The sequence below is a fragment of the Chanodichthys erythropterus genome, chromosome 10, assembly GCF_024489055.1.
Source record: "Chanodichthys erythropterus isolate Z2021 chromosome 10, ASM2448905v1, whole genome shotgun sequence".
NCBI classification, from domain to species: Eukaryota; Metazoa; Chordata; class Actinopteri; order Cypriniformes; family Xenocyprididae; genus Chanodichthys; species Chanodichthys erythropterus.
Window position 1 is genome coordinate 54630178 of NC_090230.1, and position 21962 is coordinate 54652139.

Consider the following 21962-nt stretch of genomic DNA (forward strand, 5'->3'; position numbering starts at 1 on the left):
ACAATCCCTGGCTGTGTTCCTCTCTACAACGTAACCATGAAGATCGCCTTGGTGACCATTTTTTTGCTGATGCTCCTGACAGACATCCACGCCAAAGTCCAGCCACAGAAAAATTTTGACCTTCAGAAGGTGAGAACTTTAGCCTTGTGCTTTACCTGATGTTTTGGAGGCTTTTTAGATGCCTTTATCTGTTGGACAGTAGTAATGCTGCTGGTTATGGACTATAGTAGCAAAACTGTTGTCTTAGATTTGTACAGCTGAATAATGTTTATATGATGTTTGTTTCATGTTTGAGTTCTTTTCTAAATACTGACATGGACAAGCTGTTGTTCCATGAGGAGGAGGGTAATGCTCTACAGGGCCGTTTCAGGGGCCAAACTCAGACAGCGATTGCATTAACAGAAGAGACAGTGCAGACAAACAAACCTCAGGGCAAAGGTCACTCGCTCAGTGTTGCAACAAAGAACGGCTGATTTCTGCCAAGCGTTTGAGGCATCTTCATGAGATTTTATGAGGAAGAGTTGGTTGTTGAGACACTGAGACAAATATTTTGGCAGTTAATGAACAGACAACACATGGTCCTGCTATACATGTTACTGACTGGACATTAGTAATAATATTTTTGGTTGGATTCAGAGGTGACCTCTGTTCTTTTTCCAAAACATCCTTGTCATATGATGCTTATTTATCTTGAGATTTAATATGTGGATGGCGTTGGCTCAGTTTGCAGGGAAGTGGTATCGGGTGGGTCTGGCCTATGATTCTCCAGGCTTCGTGCCGTACAGAAACAGACTCACTATCTCTATGGGCATAGTGGAGCCAAAGGAGAATGGGGACGTCAACATGACCATGTGGAGTTTAAGGTGGGGGACACTCATTTTCACCTATGATTGTTTTCAGACAAAAATATATAATTATTATATTATATTATACTCAGACATTGTGTGATGATTGCATGTGATTATATGCAGGTCTTCTGGTTGTCAGCGTAAGGTCTATGTTTATGAGAAGACGTCTATGCCCGGCGTATTTAACTACTACAGCACTCGTGAGTCAGCAATAAATATGAGACATCATAGCAGAATGTTTGACTGATCAGGGTAGCATTTCCCAAAAGCATCATAAGCCTAAGTTGATCGAAGCTCCGTTGGTGTCAATGGTTATACGACCAACTTAGGCTTACTATGCTTACTCTGCCAGATCAGATCAGATCAGATACTGATAAAATAATACTACAGTTCAGATTTGTATTGTTATCTGAAGGTCACAGAAGGGTGAAGGATGTTACTGTGGTGGAGACAAACTATACTGAGTATGCTCTGGTCCTCAAACACAAGAAGATTAACAAGGAGTTCACACAAGTGTCTCTTTACGGTGAGCCTGTGATTAACAACAGCATGAGCTGAAGTGGACTTCTCAAATATAGCATCTTGGGAGGGTGTTTTTTGTTCTTCTGACTTTCTGAATTTGGCTGTAGGTCGTACTAAGAAGTTGAGGGCAGATCTGATGGAGAAGTTCAGGGCGTATGCCACAGCTCGAGGATTCTCCAAAGAGTCCATCTTGACTCCACCAGCTGCTGGTAAAACAAATAAATCACTTACACCTACAACTTTATCTGGACACGTCTGAATGTCAGAGTGCATCAAATAACAAAATACTAAATAATTTATTTTAAGGAAAGGCAACACAAGAACACTTTTTAAGCAAAATATTTCACATAAAGAGGTTCTTTAGGGTTTAAATAAAACTTCAAATTGATGACAAAAAGTATTTGTGCAGACAGTGGCTCATGTTCGCTAATATGACACTTATAGTTGGATATTTGGTTTGATATCTAACTCAGAGAGACATTAAAGGTCCTGTTTTTCGTGGTTTTTTGAAGCTTTGATTGTGTTTATAGTGTGCAATATAACATGTGTTTATGTTTCGCGTGTAAAAAAACACAGTATTTTTCACATAATTTACTTATCTGTATACCGCTGTTTCCACTGTCATAAAAACGGGCTGATGACTTCCTTGTTCTATGAAGTCCCTCCTTCAGAAATACATAACGAGTTCTGATTGTGCCAGCGGTTCCTGTGTTGTGATTCGACAGCAGCTTAGCGCTCCTTGCCCGGAAAGGACACGCCTCTTACCATAACGTGGAGATGCACATAGTTTTACATGTGGATTATTGTGGTGTTGTGCCGAGTGAACACAAAAGACAATAATTCCCGAGAGACTGAACTCTTTAATCTCCATAAGCAGCGACAGAAAATGTACAACGTTCGCTCTCACTCAGAAGAGTACCTCATACGGAAAACAGCCACATACATAAACATAGTTCCCTCTTGTGGCCATTATGTGCACTGCAGTCCAACATTAACTGTTGCAGTAAGGATACCACAATTATAATTTTCGGGAACCGAGTTAAACATAAATTGTAACCATTGATCTACAGCGTCCCTGGGAAGGCCAAACAAAGGTGATTAGACTGCAGGATGAAAATAACACAGTTTCGACGACATGGCGACAAACACACTCTACAAACGCAACTCTTGCTCTTCTCCATGGGAGCACAACAAGACCACGCCCCCTTTTTTGTGTATTCCTGTGGGCGGAGGTTAGTCAAAAAACTGTTTTAGTGACGTCATTAAAAAAGGAAGTAGAGGGATGTAGTCCAAACTGGCCGTTCGATGTAGGCGACTTCTGTTAAATAAAATATCTCGCTTGGCATTGAACTTTGAGCTTTAAAATTTTACAGATTTTATTTATACTCTAACAACAACATTACACACTAACTAAAGTTTGAAACATGGGATCACGAAGAACGGGACCTTTAAGACATTTCTAAGTGTGGTCGAAATGTCCAAATACTTTTTGTTTCAAGATTATACATGTATGACTAACAAATATTTGCTCAACAACAAGTGATAATCGATGTGTGACTGAGCTTCTGTTTACAAATCATTTAAATGTTTATCACCTAAATTTCTCATTTTTGTTTTTCTTTTTAGAAAACTGTCCTCCTTCAGGAAATTAGGTAAGCGAGAGCTTTTAATCTACATTGAACAAAATTATAAACGCAACACTTTTGTTTTTGCCCCCATTTTTCATGAGCTGAACTCAAAGATCTAAGAGTTTTTCTACGTACACAAAAGGCCTGTTTCTCTCAAATATTGCTCACAAATCTGTCTAAATCTGTGTTAGTGAGCACTTCTCCATTGCCGAGATAATCCATCCACCTCACAGGTGTGGCATATCCGAAAACCAGTCAGTATCTGGTGTGACCACCATTTGCCTCACGCAGTGCAACACATCTCCTTCGCATGGAGTTGATCAGGTTGTTGATTGTGGCCACTCCTCTTCAATGGCTGTGCAAAGTTGCTGGATATTGGCAGGAACTGGAACACGCTGTCGTATACGCCGATCCAGAGCATCCCAAACATGCTCAATGGGTGACATGTCCGGTGAGTATGCCGGCCATGCAAGAACTGGGATGTTTTCAGCTTCCAGGAATTGTGTACAGATCCTTGCAACATGGGGCCGTGCATTATCATGCTGCAACATGAGATGATGGTCATGGATGAATGGCACAACAACGGGCCTCAGGATCTCGTCACGGTATCTCTGTGCATTCAAAATGCCATCAATGCACCTGTGTTCATTGTAACAAACGCCTGCCCATACCATAACCCCACCGCCACCATGGGCCACTCGATCCACAACGTTGACATCAGCAAACCACTCACCCATACGCTGTCCGCCATCTGCCCTGTACAGTGAAAACCGGGATTCATCCATGAAGAGAACACCTCTCCTAAGTGCCAGACACCATCAAATGTGAGCATTTGCCCACTTAATTCGGTTACGATGACGAACTGCAGTCAGGTCGAGACCCCGATGAGGATGGCGAGCATGCAGGTGAGCTTCACTGAGACGGTTTCTGACAGTTTGTGCAGAAAGTCTTTGGTTATGCAAACCGATTGTTGCAGCAGCTGTCCGTGGTGGCTGGTCTCAGACGATCTTGGAGGTGAAGATGCTGGATGTGGTCCTGGGCTGGTGTGGTTACACGTGGTCTGCGGTTGTGAGGCTGGTTGGATGTACTGCCAAATTCTCTGAAACGCCTTTGGAGACGGCTTATGGTAGAGAAATGAACATTCAATTCACGGGCAACAGCTCTGGTGGACATCCCTGCAGTCAGCATGCCAGTTGCACGCTCCCTCAAAACTTGCGACATCTGTGGCATTGTGCTGTGTGATAAAACCACACATTTTAGAGCGGCCTTTTATTGTGGCCAGCCTAAGGCACACCTGTGCAATAATCATGCTGTCTAATCAGCATCTTGATATGCCACACCTGTGAGGTGGATGGATTATCTCGGCAAAGGAGAAGTGCTCACTAACACAGATTTGTGAGCAATATTTGAGAGAAATAGGCCTTTTGTGTACATAGAAAAAGTCTTAGATCTTTGAGTTCAGCTCATGAAAAATGGGGGCAAAAACAAAAGTGTTGCGTTTATAATTTTTCTTCAGTGTAGTTTATCGAACCCCATTTTCTCATCAATAACCTAGTTATTTCGTAAAATTCAATTAGTTTGGAAAATGTGTATTACATAGTGTTTCTTATCACATTGTGTTTTTCTTGTTTTTGTCTCTCTTTCAGTCCCTAATCCCATTTAGAGCTGAAGGCCACACGTCCTTACCTTAATGTGCCAAAATTATGTGACAGTTTGTAATACTGTAACTGACGACATTATCGTTTGCTGTGCTATAAAGCTGACCAAAAATTCAACCTAGAAACAGAAATGGACATACAGAAAGTGGTCACTTCTCTGATGATCTTGGATGGCAAAAATAAAACACTCTTGTTTTTTTTTTATGTCATGTTATTCACATCTGCCATTACAGTTTAGCATAAGAAATTAAAATGAATGTGTAATTATGTGAGAATGTTAATGTGTGTACAGTACATCTCTTGTGCTAAAGGTTTTCTCAGGAGAGTGTTTCTTTAGACGCGAGCGGCGCGACATGACAAAAGCGAATAGAATCCATTATAATCAGTGATGCCGTCTACACTGGATGCGGCGCGACAGTAAAGCTGATAATGCCCCGTTCTATTTCTGACATACTTAAAGCACTCGTGCTAGACGAAGAACAAATGGATGTGCGGATTCGCTTTGTCGCGTCCAGTGTAGACCATAGATATAGATGTAAATGCATCATTAGTGGCTGTTTCTATGGGTCGCTATATTTAAGCCATACGCCATAAAACACCGGTCTGTGAACATTCGAGAGCAAGTTGACTGAACGCCTGCAACCGTAGTTAGACGAAAATCTATATTTGCAATAGACTTCAGCAAATGATTTTGCTAAACGAACACAATACAACAATATGGGGGTGTCAGCTAACACGACATTAAAAAGTTACCATAGTATAAGTAAAAACATTAAAAAGTACCATAGTAAAAACGTGTAATATTGAGTTATATCATATAAAACACAAAACAATACATTCTCACCTTTGAAAGGTTATCCAATTTCTTCGGGAATTTAAATCTTTGCGGTTTCACAACCAGAAGCTGTGCAATGTTGTGGCATGTGCTGTGAATGACTAGCCTACATACTGACCGTTCCAAGATGGCTGGAGCTACGATGTGTCTGGACTGTCTGGAGCGGCCGAATGTGGCGTTTATGTTTACATATTTAGATAGCCAGAAGCTGTTGCGGCACAACACGACGCATGCCATTTTTGTGACAGATGTTTGGTGGTTTTTGTAATTAAAAATCTAATTCTGTGAGGGTATGGTATTTGTTGCAGAGCAGATCTGTTTTTTGTTTGTTCGTTTTTTCTTTGTTCTAAATGTTCATTATATAAAGTCACTCAACAACAACAAAAAACAATATTAGGCCTTTTTGACTCTTACATAGGCTACTGAATTGTGGGAATATTATCCAATTATTTAACAGAATTTGTCAAGAGTTTCAGCCAAAACAAAAAGGAACATAAGCCACAGGTTGGAGTCAATAGGCTGATAAGAAGAACTTTGTTCTATTTGTTTTGTTGGACTGGTTTTGGGGGTGGTGTTGCACACATGGCCTGCAGGTCGATGTCCTGTGGATGGAGTGGTTCTCGCTTGGCTTTGGGATCAGAACTTCATTTGGATCACAGACAGACAGAATGATGCGTGTTGTTCTGGTGTTTCTGCTTCCCTTCCTGGGACTGTTGCATGCTGGGCCTCTGCCCGATGAACCCGTTCTCCAGACCCAAGAGAACTTTGATTTAAACCGGGTAAGTTTTTCCTTTTGGAAGTTTAAGAGACTGTTTGTCATAAGACAAGACCAGCTGTTATACTTTTTAAACTTTTATATGTAAAGCAAAAAAGATAATAAAATACAATACAAATACAAACTTTTCTTTAACGTGAAACAAATATGAAACAAAAATAATAGGTTAAAATAAACAGGTTAAAAAATAGGTTTTGTAGGCTACTTATTTGCGTTTTAGCTATTTTTTTGCTTTGTAATAATTAAAATACAATATTTTGAGGGAAAAAAATTAGGCTACATACAATATATACAATCTTTTATTTAATACAAATACAATTTTTTTAATTCTTTTTTAAAACAAAAATGAAGCAAAGCAAATCATGAAATCGGCAAAATAATAATTAATTTTATTAATAATAATTATTGTATACAATTGTAACACGTAAAACATTTGTGCTGCCGACCATCCTAACATTATGCAAAATGTTCAGTTGAAATCTATTGTAGCAAAAATATAAATAATATTGTAGTAAAATTAATTTGTAGGTCCTCCCTACATAGTGAATTTGGTCTGTACACATTTCAATAACTATTCTTCGATCTACCACCAGTATTAATTAAATGACTCTCTGGCTATTGCACAACATGTAAATAATAATGCAATATTTTGCCCTGGTACACTAAATTTGGTTGCCATTACATCTGGTTTCTTTTCATTCTTGTTATGAATATGCAGATTATTTTGTTATTATTTTCATAATTATCATTCAGTGGTTCTCAACCAGGGGGCTTCAACAAACGTCCAGTAAAAGTAAAAAGGGTGGAGATCCACTGTTCTAATTGTCCTTATTTCTCCTTATCTGACCTCCTCTGCTCCACCACAAGTTCATGGGAAAATGGTATGATATTGCCACAGCATCCACGTGCCCTTGGTTCAAGCGTCATAAGGGAGACGCAGCCATCGGCTCAATGGAGCTGCAGACCAGTGGCTCAACACAGACCGTCAGCATGACCCGCATCAGCCTCAGGTATGACAGGGTGATGCAGGGTATCAGCAACAAACAATAGATTAATATTACACCAATTGAACAATGCAGCCAACTGGTGTGAAACTATTTATTTTATTTTATACCCTCAAAAGCAGTTTGTGTGTCATAAGACCTAGTATGATGGCATTATTTGTTTATTTTGCAGACAAGGGACCTGTAAGTCCATCAGTGGAGAATATCAGATGACCAAAACACCTGGAAGATTTCACTACCACGTTGCAAGTGGGTACAATACCACAGCTGTCAATCATTCTGTTCATTTCACTGTTATCTGACTGTTGTTTGTGTCTTTTGGCCTGAAGAGTGGAATGCTGATGTGGATTCCTATGTGGTTCACACAAACTACGATGAGTATGCTCTGGTGGTGATGTATAAACAAAAAACGGGCGGTGAAAAATCTACATCTGTGAAACTCTACGGTAAAACTACCCTTTTATTCTCGGAAAACATTTAAACTTCTTTTTTTCAAGATGAGCTTTGACCTCAAATCAAGATAAGGGCATGCCTTATATATTATTTCTGGGGATTTTTGGGGGGCTAATATTACCCAAACCCCTTGTGCTGAGGATGATGAGAAGGAGTTTGTGATGGTTTGCTGGTTTCCCTCGCAGTTGAAGAAAATAGTGAGGAATGTGAGGCAAAGTTGCCACCACAAGTTTTAAATGTATGAACACACACACACAAAAAAAAGAATTTAGCTAAATGCTAATGCTAACATGCAATCGAAAACAGTATGAGACAAAGAAGTGTGCAATAAAACACCATTCTATGATTTTTGTCTATCATTTTTACTCAAACTCTCACTGAATGACTTTAGTTCACTTTGTCAATTGCATACTAACACAGTATGTAGGCTGAGTGTGTTAGTCTATGTTTACCTTATATACTGTTTAAATTAAATTACATAGAATGAAATGCTGTTTAATTAAAAAAAAAAAATTGAGATGAAGCCACGGGAGAGGATTAATGAATGGCAGTGTTAGGTCACATGACAACGACGGATGTAGTACATGCACACAATACTGCACATTCATACTGCACACAAGCATTCATGCAATATAAAACTTTTTAATGGTCTAGAAGTAATTACTTATTCAGAAGAACCTACTCAATGCAGGTTTGGACGTAGCCATGGAATAATGTCGCTATTCGCTATTTTTTTGGTATTCAGTTCTGAACATAGCTGGTGTGATCACCTGTATTTGTGCTTGTAAACAATGATAAACTAGTTATACTCCCCCTGTAGGGCGTACCATGCAACTGCGGCCCACTCTCATCGAAGACTTCAAGACTCTGGTGGCTGAACAGGGAATGAGTGAAGACACTATAGTTATCAAAAAGAACAAAGGTATCCTCATGACACAACCCAGACAGCAACATTGTGTGGCCCAGATCCGGCCCACATCTGGTACATGTGGATTACACGCGGGCCAGAAGTGGGCCGGATCTGTGCCGACAATATGTTGCTGTCAGGGAAACCAATGCAAAACACTCCTTTTATTCTGATTCTGTGTTATTATTTGTACCTTTTCTTCCTCCTCTGTGGCATCAGGGGAGTGTGTTCCAGGCGAGCAGGCCACACCAGAGCCACAGATCCAGGTGAAGAGCTCGTGATCACAAGAAATGAAAACAATACTTACAGCATAAACAATGCATATTTTCATTTTCAAGCAATAGTTCTTAATTTCAAAAATAAAAATCCATCATTTACTCAGTCCAATGTTGCTCCAAACCTGTATTTTTGCAGACCATAAAAGGTGAATATTTGAATAATTGACTGGTCGCTATAAAAATGCTTGTGAACTAAGTCTGCTATAGCTATATGTTAACTAGCAGATAAACAAAACACAAGGGTTGGTAAATAATGACAGAATTGTAATTTAGACAGAATTATTCGCTTAACTCATAGAAGTTTCGTTAATAATCCTGTTATCTGACTCGCTCACAATAGAGGGCGAGGAGGAATGTGGTTGTGGCGCCCCCTGAGGAGGGATCGGGCGATGACACGCCCATGTTCAAAGGACCTGGTGAGTAATAGTGCCACTTATGTGCTTTCTTCATATTTAGAAGGAAATCATCATGATTCATATGTGGGAAGTTCACAAATAACTTTTATAGATTGCTTTAAAAAATTTTAAAAATTAAAAATTTAGATTTTTAGCATTGTATAAGAGAAAGTGTATATATTTTGGGGTACATTTGTATGTTGCGACTGGAAGGTAACCATTTTACCTTATTATTGAGGCAATAAAAAGACCCATACAATAATTAAACAAAAATGTGAAAAATGCCTTTTAAAATACTTTTTGGAATATATTGCATGATTGGATGGTTATCTACACATTTGGGCTAGTTTACAGGAAATGTGTTTCGCTTATTTGTGCAGGTTTCAAAAATATGTATAAAATTATGAAAAACAATCCCTTTCTATGAGCAACTAAAGTTTACATTACATTACATGTCAGTAAAATGATTTTTAAAGGCTGCAATTATTTGATAAAAAATACAGTAAAAACTGCAATTTTGTTAAATATTATTACAATTTAAAATAACTGTTTTTTATTTTAATATATTTTAAAATGTAATTTATTCCTGTGATCAAAGCTGAATTTTCAGCATCATTACTCCAGTCTTCAGTGTCACATGATCCTCATTCTAATATGCTGATTTGATGCTCAAGAAACATTTCCGATTATTATAAATGTTGAAAACAGTTGTGCTGCTTCATATTTTTTTCTGGAAAACATGATACATTTCTTCCAGGAGACTTTGATGAATAGAAAGTATAAAAGAACAGCATTTATTTGAAATATAAATATTTTGTAACAATATAAATCTCTTTATTGTCGTTTTTGAGCAATTTAATGCTTCCTTGCTAAATAAAAGTATTAATTTCTTTCAAACAAAAAAAAATCATACTGACTCCAAACTTAACAGCTGAACAGTAGTGTATCTTACATTGTTTTTAGTTTCTTCTGATTATGATTCAAAAAATTGCTTTAATTATAGGTGGGTTAATAATAAGTGGGTCACTTTTTATATTAGGTGTCTTTAACTACAATGTATTTATATAAAAAATAAGTATAACTGCTATTGAAGTGTGATACGGGTAGGTTAGAGACAGGTTTGGTGGTATGGTTAGGTAAGAGAAAGGTCAACAGTATAATTATAGATGTAATTACAGAAAATTAATTACATATGTAACCAAATGCAGGTATTTTTAAATACAATGTAAAAGCATGTATGTACAAAATAATTGCATTGTATCAAATGATTTTAACAAATTTAAATGTTACTACATGGTAGTTAAAGACACTTAATATAAAATGGGACCGTACATTGACCTGTGTATCTATGTGTGTCTGCAGAAGCATGTAAGGCTGAGCCTGATTCCGGCCCGTGCTTCGGAATGTTGCAGCGCTTCCATTATAACTCGTCCATCATGACCTGTCAGGTGTTCACCTTTGGAGGCTGTATGGGGAACCAGAACAACTTTGAGACTGAAAAGGAATGTCTGCAGAGCTGTCGCACTGAGGGTAAGTGTGTGTGTGCGTGTTTTTGTGATTTATGAGGACACAAATTTATATAATGACATTACAACATAAACATGAAATATGAGGACATTTCATGAGTCCTCATATTTAAAATAGCTTTAAAAACTAAACAATGTTTTATTAAAAAATGTAAAAATGCAGAATGTTTTCTGTGATGGGTAGGTTTAGGGGTAGGGGTAGTGTAGGGGGACAGAATATACACTTTGTACAGTATAAAAACCATTACGCCTATGGAATGTCCTCACTGAGATAGCAAAACAAACCTGTGCGTATGTGTGTGTGTGTTTAATAGTAATACCATAGTAATACCAGTAAAGTTTTGACCTTGTGGGGAAATTTATTTGGTATCAAATCACACTAAATGTTTTGAAAATGTAAAAATGCAGAAAGTCTGTGATAGGTAGGTTTAGGGGTAGGGTTAGTGTAGGGCGATATAATATAAAGTTTGTACAGTATAAACATCTTTACTCCTATGGAAAGTCTCCATAAAACACGCAAACCTGTGTGTCTGTTTATGAGACTGGTGTTTTTGTGTTTGAGGTCCAAAGATGGATTACTGCCTAGCTGAGAGGTCTTAATATATACTATATTTTGTCCATCTAGCTGCCTGTAGACTGCCCATGGACGCTGGTCCTTGTAAAGCATTCTTAGACCTGTGGGCTTTCGATGCTTCTGCGGGAAAGTGCGTGTCCTTCAAATATGGAGGCTGCAAGGGCAATGGCAACAAATTCTACAGCCAGAAGGAGTGTGAGGAGTACTGCGGAGTTATGACGAGAAATGGTAGGACACACACAGAAACACTTTTTTCATTAATATAATTTATCAAAACTGTAAGGAGTAGCTCATATTGTGATATTTGTGTCATTTTGTTATTATGGATTTGCAGGAGATGACGAGTTTCTCACAGTGAACTGAGAATGGTGTGAATAAGAAAGGAGCATTACTTCATTTAAAACAGAAAAGTGCAACATGGATCAGTTTCCAATGGGCATTTACTTCAACATTAACACAATAAATAGAAAACAAACCTGTTCAATTTTCTGATTGTGCATTTCATTTATATACATTTTAAGATACTTTGCTTCTGTTGAGGATATTATTGGGATGTGCTCTATTTTCTTCTTAATGGATCATTTCTTACAGTTGCTTCTGGATTCCCCTACTGACAGTGGCCAGGAGAGGTCAGTGTTGTCTACTGAAGGTGATCTTCTTACCAGCTCTAGATTTTGGAGTTGTGTAAAACTGCCTGCTGATCTGATTTCACTGCTGATCTGTGACCAGTTTTATGGGTTTTGTAATGATGCTGAAGCATTACGTTCAGGCTTATAAAGCTGATCCTGCATACGGGCAAAAAGAGTTTGGGCAAAGTCCCCAGCAGCCCTGCCAGGCTTCCTGCCCGCTGTTTCTCAGAATTCACGGCTGGTGATGTTGCTGTGAGAATGCTGGGAATATCCGGAGAGGAAAAAGGAACTGACGGCTTTCAGTGACCTTCCGGCCAGGGCCACATCACCTGCTCACACACACCCTCACACAGAAACAAATACACTGAAGCTGTAGACAAGCGTGTACAGTGGCTGCAAAAACTATTTGGACTCTTAATGTATGCCTAAAATGTCTGAATTTCATTGCATTAGTTAGAAAATATCAAACCAAGTCTGCGCTCAAATGTTGCTGGTGCTTTTCTCAGAACTAACTTCTCATTTCTGAGTTATTTTTGCTGTTACTTTTGCGTGATTTTAGTGGAGTCAGTTCTCCTCAAATCATGCCAGTGTCCTAGCAGAGTAAGCACAGGTGTAGTTTCACTAACCGTGATTCACTAATGTTTGTCAAGTACAAAAGTGTCCACAATGAAACTGCATAAGAGATGTACTCATATAAACACACAAACATCCGCATTTACCAACACATGCTGATGCAGCAAACACAAACCCACAAAGCTACAGCACAGTCATAAACACATTTTCAGTTTTACCCAACCGCACATACAGTGCATAATCTGAACTTCTTTAGAAATCACACTCATTTGTCACATGCCACAGGCGTTCACACAAAAGGCACTGTGAAAACAGAAAGAAAAAAAAAAAAGAAACATTTGCACGGCTACCCCTATCTTCACTACCAGTTTATTTCAAACCCACATCCACCTACTGTATAAATAAAGATGTATAAATGATTATTAGTGATTTATTTTAAGACATGCTGCTGGCACTCATACTTGTTGGGGATTTCAAAAAATGGTGTTTATCGCCCTGCATTTTTTGGACAGTGGGCATAAATAACACCTCAAATCGTGCAGCTTTTTGAAAAGAGATGTGCTATTACTTATACCACCTGGAACACCTTAGCAACTGGATAGCAACACCCTGGAAACCATCCAGAATTCAATTCAAGTCACCTTTATTTATATAGTGATTTATACAATACAGATTGTTTAAAAGCAGTTTTACGGGAATAAACAGGAAAATAATGAATTGATGCAAATAGAGTTCAATTCTATTGTAAAGCAGCTCTAAAAAGGAAATCATTTTTCAGCTGAGGTCAGTTCAGAACACCTTAGAAACTGCATAGCAACACCCTGGAAACTATCCGGTGTACTTTGACTGCACTAGTACTGTGGAGTTGCTAAAGTACACCGGATGGTTTCCAGGGTGTACTGTACACATATTGTGCAGTTTGACTAAAGTGTTCTGTGTGGTTTCCAGGGTGTTGCTATGCAGTTGCTAATGTGTGCTGAATGGTTTCCAGGGCATTACTATACACATCTTGTGCAGTTTGATTGTATTAATGCTGTGGAGTTGCTAAAGTTTCCAGGGTGTTTCTATACAGTTGCTAAGGTGTGCTTACACATATTGTGCAGTTTGACTAAAGTGTTCTGTGTGGTTTCCCAGGTTGTTACAGTACACGTCTTGTGCAGATTGACTTCACTAATACAGTGGAGTTGCTAATCTGCACAAGATGTGTACTGTAACAACCTGGGAAACCACACAGAACACTTTAGTCAAACTGCACAATATGTGTACAGTACACCCTGGAAACCATCTAGCAACTCCACAGCATTAATACAATCAAACTGCACAAGATGTGTATAGTAACGCCCTGGAAACCATTCAGCACACATTAGCAACTGCATAGCAACACCCTGGAAACCACCCAGAACACTTTAGCAACTCCACAGCATTCTGCACAATATGTGTACAATCAAACTGCACAAGATATGTATAGTAACGCCCTGGAAACCATTCAGCACACATTAGCCACTGCATAGCAACACCCTGGAAAACACCCAGAACACTTTAGCAACTCCACAGCATTCTGCACAATATGTGTACAATCAAACTGCACAAGATGTGTATAGTAACACCCTGGAAACCATTCAGCACACATTAGCAACTGCATAGCAACACCCTGGAAACCACCCAGAACACTTTAGCAACTCCACAGCATTCTGCACAATGTGTGTACAATCAAACTGCACAATATGTGTATAGTAACACCCTGGAAACCATCAAGAAGACCATAGAAACTGGACAGCAATGCTCTGTAAACCACCCAGAACACCTTAGCATCATGGTGGAGAGTTTTACAAAGGCAAGTACCCCTCACATTTCACATCATCCAGCGTTAGCGTCAGTTCTGGCAGGTCACGTCAGTCAAGCTTGCATCGGCTGACTCCCAGGTGACTCGTGTCTACCTATAGGAATACGACGGCATCACAGCATTCATATATAAGCTCATCGGTATTATCAGCAGCTGTCGCATTTCTCAGGAGCAAATTAATTACCCTCCTCCATCCCCAGCTCCTCCTCTCTTCAGTCAGGATTTGGCTTATGATTCCCTTGAATCAGACTAATTCTTGAAATATGTGTATGTTAAATTATGACAATAATGATATCTGCATATGTTGGTTCTGTTCTGTTACCTTGGGGGGTGGGGTTATTGCTGCTCTCCCTGCTCTTATCCATGCTAGGCTGCATGGATGCACAGGGAGTTCTTGCCCAGAACAGAACCATACCGCCAATACAAACTCTATGCAATATCAAACATATTTGACGATAGTGGTCCTGACAGAACTCAAAAAAATGTATAAATCTACTTTATATCATATGTCTCATAGGTAAAACACTCTGGCACAGCTGAAAGGTGTTACACATAATTGAGCCTTCTTAGTATATACATGTTGAGTCATGAAGTCAGATGAGTCTACCAGCTGTAGAGTTCATGCAAACCTTTGATGTGCATGTTTCCCACAGTGTTGCTGTGGTCTGGGTAAATGAAGGATACATAAGGCATCTTGTGTGTGTCTATGTGTGCGTGTGTGTGCGTGTATTCGTGCGACTGGGACCAGTTTGTGGTGCTTCTTTGCTGTGGGAAGACTGCCGGTGTGTAAATATGAAAAGAGTGTGTGAGAGTCTGCATGTGTACATGTGTCATGTCTGTTGGCAACTCAGAAAAAACAGTTTCAGACCGCTGAACAGGATCAAAGCCAGTCAGCTTAGACAGAAGGGTTCACTTCTCCTTCGAGATACACACATGGTCACACACATATACATTTTCACACACATATTCAATCACACCCAGACTTTCCCACAGACGGCAGGTTGAGTGCGCAGCGATGCGGAATTGCAAAGCACACACACACCCTTTAAGGTATGGTTCACAGAAAAATATAAGATTCTCTCATCAGTTATTGAGTCTTATGTCATTCCAAATCTGTGTGATTTTTTATTTTATTTTTTTCTGTGAGAAGATTTTTAAAGAATGTCTCTTTTTCTTTCTTTTTTTTTCATACAATGAAAGTCAGTGGGGTCCAGTGTTGTTTTGGACACCATTGACTTTCATTATATTGACATAAACAGTTTAAGAAATTATTCAAAATATCTTCTGTTTTGTTCGACAGAAGAAATAAAGTCATGGAGTTTTGAAATGACATGAGGTTGAGTAAATGTTTTGGGTGAACTATCCCTTTGTGCCCCTTCCAGTTCCCATCCATTGAAATAGTATGGAAAAAGTCTTTAGAATTTCTTGTGTTTCGCAGAAGAAAGAAAGTCATGCGGGTTTGGAACAACATAAAGGTGATTAAATGCTGAAAGAATTTCATTTTGGTTTGAACTAATTCTTTAAACCAGTTTCACTATGTCAATACATGTATCGCCACAAGCACTCATTGCAGAAAAACATAAACCACATAGACCATGATTGAGCAGGATGAATTGCACCTCTCTTTTCCATAGCAATTAAACACAAATTCAAGCTAAAACACAGACTGGGTGCTTGGATTCCTTTCTCCATCTCCTTACAGGCTCTGAGCTCAACCGTGACCACAGGAAGAGCAACGGCACTGATTGGTCATTGAGTCTCCACTCAAGCACATTTGTCAGCTTGGTTGTGTACATAATAAAGCCCTCAGCAGGTTAGAATTAACTTTGTCAAACACTTCCCTTGCATATGATCAAAGCTATGCTCTCTTCCTGTGTAGATTTGACCTTTCTTTCATGTGCGAATGCTTCTTGCATTAAACATTAGCAATGTATTGACAATATTAGACATGTTCATGCCATTTTCTTTCATATTTTGGAACTAAACAAAAAACATCATGTAGACTGCAAAGTTTTTAAAGGTGAAGTGTGTCTTTTCCTATGTTAAAAAACATGTGAAAATTGTACCTTTAGGGCTACAACAGCTTGTCATTGGGGCAGTACCCTTAAAGGGATAACTATGTCAAGTGAAAAATAAAGGACACCCTTTAAAATGTTATGGTTTTACATTTCAGAACATAATAAAAAACCATCTAGTCATTAGCAGGTCTTAAATTGAGGTAAATACAAACTCAGATGAAGGTTACCCTATGATTCAATTGCTTGTAGAGTCACGTTTAGCAGCAATAACTTGAAGTAATAATTTTCTGTACAGCAGTATCAGTCTCTCGCATCGTTCTGGAGGAATTTTGGCTTGCTTCAGTTTATTGAGGTTTGTGGGCATTTGTTTATGCACAGCTCTCTTAAGGTTCTGCTGCAACAGTTCAGTCGGGTTGAGGTCTCGACATTGACTGGGCCGTTGCAAAACCTTGATTCTTTACTTTTCAGCCATTCTGTTGTAGATTTGCTGGTGTTCTTGGGATCATTGTCCTGTTGCATGACCCAATTTTGGCCAAGCTTTAGCTGTCGGACAGATGGCTTCACATTTGACTCTAAAATACTTTGGTATGCAGAGGAGTTCATTGTCAACTGAGTGAATGCAAGGTGCCCAGGTCCTGTGGCTGCAAAACAAGCCAAAAATCATCATCCCTCCACCAGCATACTTGACAGTTGGAATGAGCTGTTTGTGCTGATATGCTCTGTTTAGTTTTCGCCTAACTTGCCGCTCTGCATTATGGCCAAACATATCCACTTTGGTCTCGTCTGTCCAAAGGACATTGTTCCAGAAGTCTTGTGGTTTGTTCAGATGCAACTTTGAAAACCTAAGCCATGCTGTTGTGTTCTTTTTAGAGAGAAGAGGCTTTCTCATGGCAACCCTTCCAAATGTGCCATACTTGTCCTGTCTTTTTCTAATTGTACTGTCATGAACTTTAACATTTAACGGAGATGTAGCTCTTGGGTTTTTTGCAATTTCTCTGAGTATTACATGGTCTGATCTTGGGGTGAATTTGCTGGGACGTGGAAGATTGGCAACTGTCTTGAATGTTTTCCACTTGTGAATAATCTTCCTAACTGTGGATTGATGGACTTCAAATTGTTTGGAAATGGTCATATAACCCTTCTCAGATTGATGACAGCAACGATTGCTTTTCTAAGATCATTGCTGATGTCTTCCTCCCTGGCATTGTGTTAACACACACTTGAAGGCTCCAGACCAGCAAACTGCATAAACTTCTGCCTTTATAGAGGTGGTTATGTTTGATGATGATCAATTAATCAAAGACATCTGATTAGCAGTGATTAACTGTTACTTACCCTCTTCAATCCTATGGAAGCAGTAAGGGTGTACTTAGTTTGTCATCCATGGCTTTTCCATTTTGGCCTAGGTTTCGTTAAATAAATAATGGCACAGTGTAATATGTCATGTGTTGTTGTTCATCTGAGGTTGTATTTACCAAGGACCAAATGAATTTTTATTATGTCCTGATAAATAAAACCATAGAATTCAATAGAGTGTCCTTTCTTTTTTCACATGACTGTACCTTATCTACCCCTAAAATGTGTATGTTATTAACTTAGAGTAGTAATATGTACCCTTAAGGTACTTCTATAAACCTTTTAGGGGTAAATAAGGTACAAAGATGACCCTTTGAGGGTGCTGCCCCAGTGACAAGCTGTAATACCCTTAAAGGTACAATTTTGTGCATTTTATGCCAAGAGTTTATGCCAAATTAATCCTTATTGGCAACTATAAACAAGTCATCTGTACAGTAGATTGATTTGTAGTTGAACTAGAAAAGAAAACTGATCATCTATGCAAATGTTATACTCCAATTTCCCTTGTCACCGCAATGCCCCATACTTGTAATATCATGCAAAATTGAGCTTGCAAGTATCTGTTCATATACTTGTGCCAAGTATATTACAGAACTTAAAGTATTTTATTATTAGCTTGTTGAGACAGAGAAACTACTTCTGTAGAGTAGAAAAAAAGCTATTCAAATTAAGGCTATAGACTAGAAAAAAATCTTAACTTTTGTTTCTGAAGAGCTGAAGGTGAAAAGAAAAAAAAGGGTCCTACGACATATACTTGGGGTATACCTATCATCATTCATTAACGAAAAACAGCTAAAAGTGAAAGATGGACCCTAAATAAGTAAGAAAGCCTGGTTGGGGTTTTTCTACTGTTTTTCCCCATCATGTCCCCATTCGGTCTTCCCTTGTTGATCCCAACCCCCACTCCTCTCTCCCACCCAGACATCTCTCTCTCTCCCTCTCCCTCTCTCTCACTCTGTCTTGGGCTGTATGGGGCAGCAGAGAGAAGGGGAGATGACAATGGAGAGAAAAGAGGGTTGCAGTTTGGGGGTTCACTGAATAGCCCCATTCAGCCTGCCCAGTCAAACAGAAACGCATCTCCCCACTCACTTACAACCCATAGTTTCACTGCAAACAACCAGGGCTTTATTCCCCACAATCACTTGCCAGCACACACACTCACGCTTGTGTAGCCCAAAAGGAGTGACGACATGGCCAGACATACGTACGTACGCGCACTCACCCACAATCAATAGGAGGAGCACTGGGGTGACATACATAGCGTATACTCAGCTACAATGTGGAGCAGAAGTGGAATTGGTGAGCGAGATCTAAAGTGCTCTCCTGCACTCTAGTGCTGTGTCGACATGTACATGGTCACATGGAATGATCACAGAATCAATAGGAGACATGAGAGTGTTGACGTGGTGGTCAAGAGGTTTGTGGCAAGTTGTTGTTTTCAAATGCAGAGGACACTTCCAAACCTGATGAACTTGTACAGTTGTCAGCAACAAAAGATGATTTTAAAGCAGAAAAAAAATCTTTTGCTGATGGAATTGACCCTTCGCAAAGACCCGCCCCCCTTAGTTACTGTTGCTTTGTCCGACAAGCCGTGTCGCTGTCACGCCACACGCAGTGTAAAATAGCTTACATCGTGGAGCAAAGAGGACATTGACAACACGTCGACAGACAAGACAAAACGGGTTACTGGTGATATTAAACAAAACCCCAGCTTTCAAACTGTGTAGTTTTTTGTTTTTTTTTAAGAAATTCAAACAATAAAAACCGCGTGGCTCTTTAATGTGTCGTGACAGATTGTTGTAGGCTCGTGAACCGATCATCTCTTCCTGCTAACGTTAGTTCATTTATAGCATCACATTAACAGGAATGAACATGAGAAGGAATGTTGTTTCAAACGCGGAAAGATGTCAATACACACCATTTTTCAAGTTTAAGTCCACCGAGGTTAATCTTCTAACTCCCGACTGCTTTTTCGGACAAAATGGCGGATTCGGCGTTCTGATTGGTTAGATCGCTTGTCAATCAAACTCCCTGCGAAGTTTCTTAGAGCTGGCATGAAACGAAAACTCACCCAATCTAAATGGATGTTATTGATCTTCCTGTGAACGATTCATCCATGCATATGCTTATTTTATTTTTTTGACCTTGAAAATTTTTAATTAAAATGTCATAACTTGATCTTGATGATATTCTTCTCTCTGGTGACATATTATGTCAGACTTCTCCAATCATTTAGTCCAATTAAACCCCACCCCTTTCTTAAAATTGAACGCCTTCATCCAATCAACAACCAACGTCCCTCCCTACATTTTCACTTCATCACAATACAAAAGAAAATGTCGCTACATGAATCTTGACTTTAAGGATACATTTTAGGATGTTTTCATGAAACTCAGAAGTTGATACAGTGTGTATTTTCATACTTATCAGTTCATTCACATTATGTGCTTTTTTAGAATCTAGATTGTTTCTCATTTGATCATTCGCCAGGTATTGCTTAGAAAAGTAAAAGCACAGCTCTCTTTAACAAGCCACACAATTTGAGGTACCATTTATATTATAGCTTGTAAAGTCAGACAAATTGCTTAATTACAGTAGAAAATAAAGCTATTCAAACTGACTGTAGGATAGAATTTTTTTTTTTTTTTTTTTTTATGTCCTAGGACATATACTTGGGTTATACCCATGACCATACAGAAATAATACATATTATGGGTGGTGGATTTTTCCTACTTTTATTGTTCACCATGTGAAAAAAGTCATTTGAATTGTTTAGAAAAGTAAAGGCACAGCTCTTCTGAACAAACCTAACAATTTGAGGTATCATTCATGTCTGCAGCACAAACACTGTGAAAAGTGGTTATTGCACCAATTTTAGTTCATCCATACTTTTCATGGGACAGATTAGTTCACTGAAGAACTTACCTTTAGTAAAATCTGATTTTCTGAAATCTGATGTTTTCCTCACAAAGATGAACCCAGACATGGACGATAGTCACATCAGAGTGTCCAGCTGGGTGAGGTCAGTGCCCTCTGGTTACAGAGACCTGAACATGTGTAGAGAGGAGAAAGTCTGACCCCAGTGCTCGCACCCTACTCCTTAACCTCAGCTCTATGTGTGTGTGTGTGTGTGTGTGTGTGTGTGTGTGTGTGTGCGCCCTGCCCTTGAAGCCTGTTGCACGAATGCGTCGCTGACCAGACATGCCCTCCTAAACACACACTCACACACCCACACCCTCCCTCTTTATGGTCTGTTCAGGAATGAGGCAAACAGCAGTGAATGAGATGCACAATAGCAGAACAAAAGGTGCAGGCAGCAGGAGGGTACAGCGATGTGACAGGGTGAGGGCTGTGTGTACGTATGCATGTGCGGGTGAGTGTTAATGCGCGTATGCTCCATATGGGCGCTCCCTCGCGCAAAAAGGCAGATGTCACATGAGTGGCCCCGCCCTGCAGGCCACTGGGTCACGCCGCTCGGGGACACGTCTAAATAGCTGAGCAGGAGCGAGGTTGGGGCCTCTCCCCAGCTGCCTGCTCCATATACACATAACCATATTCATGCACCCTCTCCCATGCACTAAATCGCCCGTGTTCCCCTCCTGCTTTGCTCTTTTTTTTAATGTTTGTTTACTTTCCACACTGATTTCTGCTCGATTGTCCTCTGTCTATCATGCTTACCGTGCACACACTTCTCTCTCTCTCGTGGTTTGAACTTCACACTACATGTTTGTGCAGTTAAGCTGAAGCACAGCAAGTTTAAAATGTTTTATTGTCATTCCAATGATATAAAAGTACAGTAAAACAGCAAAAGGCTTTTATATATCTGTAGTTCAAAGCAAAATGTGTGACCAGAGCAGCCTTGCACATTATACAGACACGACAAAGAAATCACTGAAAACAATACAAGCACTAAACGCTAACACACTGCAAACAATAGATGAAAAACATCAATAAGGTACAACAAATCATGCAATATTTGTTATATATATAAAGGGTGTTGTTACATATATACACGTTGAGCGCCATATTGATTTTAGTAAAGTTTGCAGAAGTATGTATAAAGTATAAAAGTGACAATTCACTGTCACAGATGTGAGATGACAAAAGAAGTCATTCAATAATTTACTCACACAAGTTTTC

General features: G+C 39.2%; 2 protein-coding genes across 2 annotated transcripts; both read left to right on the top strand.

Annotated features, from left to right (window-relative positions):
* Window positions 1–36: 36 nt before the first annotated feature.
* ptgdsa (prostaglandin D2 synthase a) lies at window positions 37–3022 on the top strand. The gene is made up of 6 exons (XM_067397158.1): window positions 37–129; window positions 724–863; window positions 972–1048; window positions 1264–1374; window positions 1478–1579; window positions 2997–3022. The coding sequence occupies exons 1-6, from the start codon at window positions 37–39 to the stop codon at window positions 3020–3022; spliced, it is 549 nt and encodes a 182-aa protein (XP_067253259.1).
* A 3087-nt stretch (window positions 3023–6109) lies between these two features.
* Window positions 6110–11882, top strand: ambp (alpha-1-microglobulin/bikunin precursor). The gene is made up of 10 exons (XM_067395672.1): window positions 6110–6270; window positions 7134–7276; window positions 7443–7519; window positions 7600–7716; window positions 8544–8645; window positions 8850–8896; window positions 9249–9324; window positions 10666–10833; window positions 11455–11631; window positions 11738–11882. Exons 1-10 carry the CDS (start codon window positions 6160–6162, stop codon window positions 11764–11766), a joined length of 1047 nt encoding a protein of 348 aa, XP_067251773.1. The 5' UTR covers window positions 6110–6159; the 3' UTR covers window positions 11767–11882.
* The last annotated feature ends 10080 nt before the right edge of the window (window positions 11883–21962 follow it).

Bases quoted from the DNA above. Each gene is read 5' to 3' on its own strand.
- ambp (XM_067395672.1), top strand. From the start codon at position 6,160: ATGATGCGTGTTGTTCTGGTGTTTCTGCTTCCCTTCCTGGGACTGTTG. The intron at 6,271-7,133 runs GTAAGTTTTTCC...CTCCACCACAAG, and splicing joins AGAACTTTGATTTAAACCGG to TTCATGGGAAAATGGTATGA. The intron at 9,325-10,665 runs GTGAGTAATAGT...GTGTGTCTGCAG, and splicing joins GCCCATGTTCAAAGGACCTG to AAGCATGTAAGGCTGAGCCT.
- ptgdsa (XM_067397158.1), top strand. From the start codon at position 37: ATGAAGATCGCCTTGGTGACCATTTTTTTGCTGATGCTCCTGACAGAC. The intron at 1,049-1,263 runs GTGAGTCAGCAA...TGTTATCTGAAG, and splicing joins ATTTAACTACTACAGCACTC to GTCACAGAAGGGTGAAGGAT. The intron at 1,580-2,996 runs GTAAAACAAATA...TTTTCTTTTTAG, and splicing joins CTTGACTCCACCAGCTGCTG to AAAACTGTCCTCCTTCAGGA.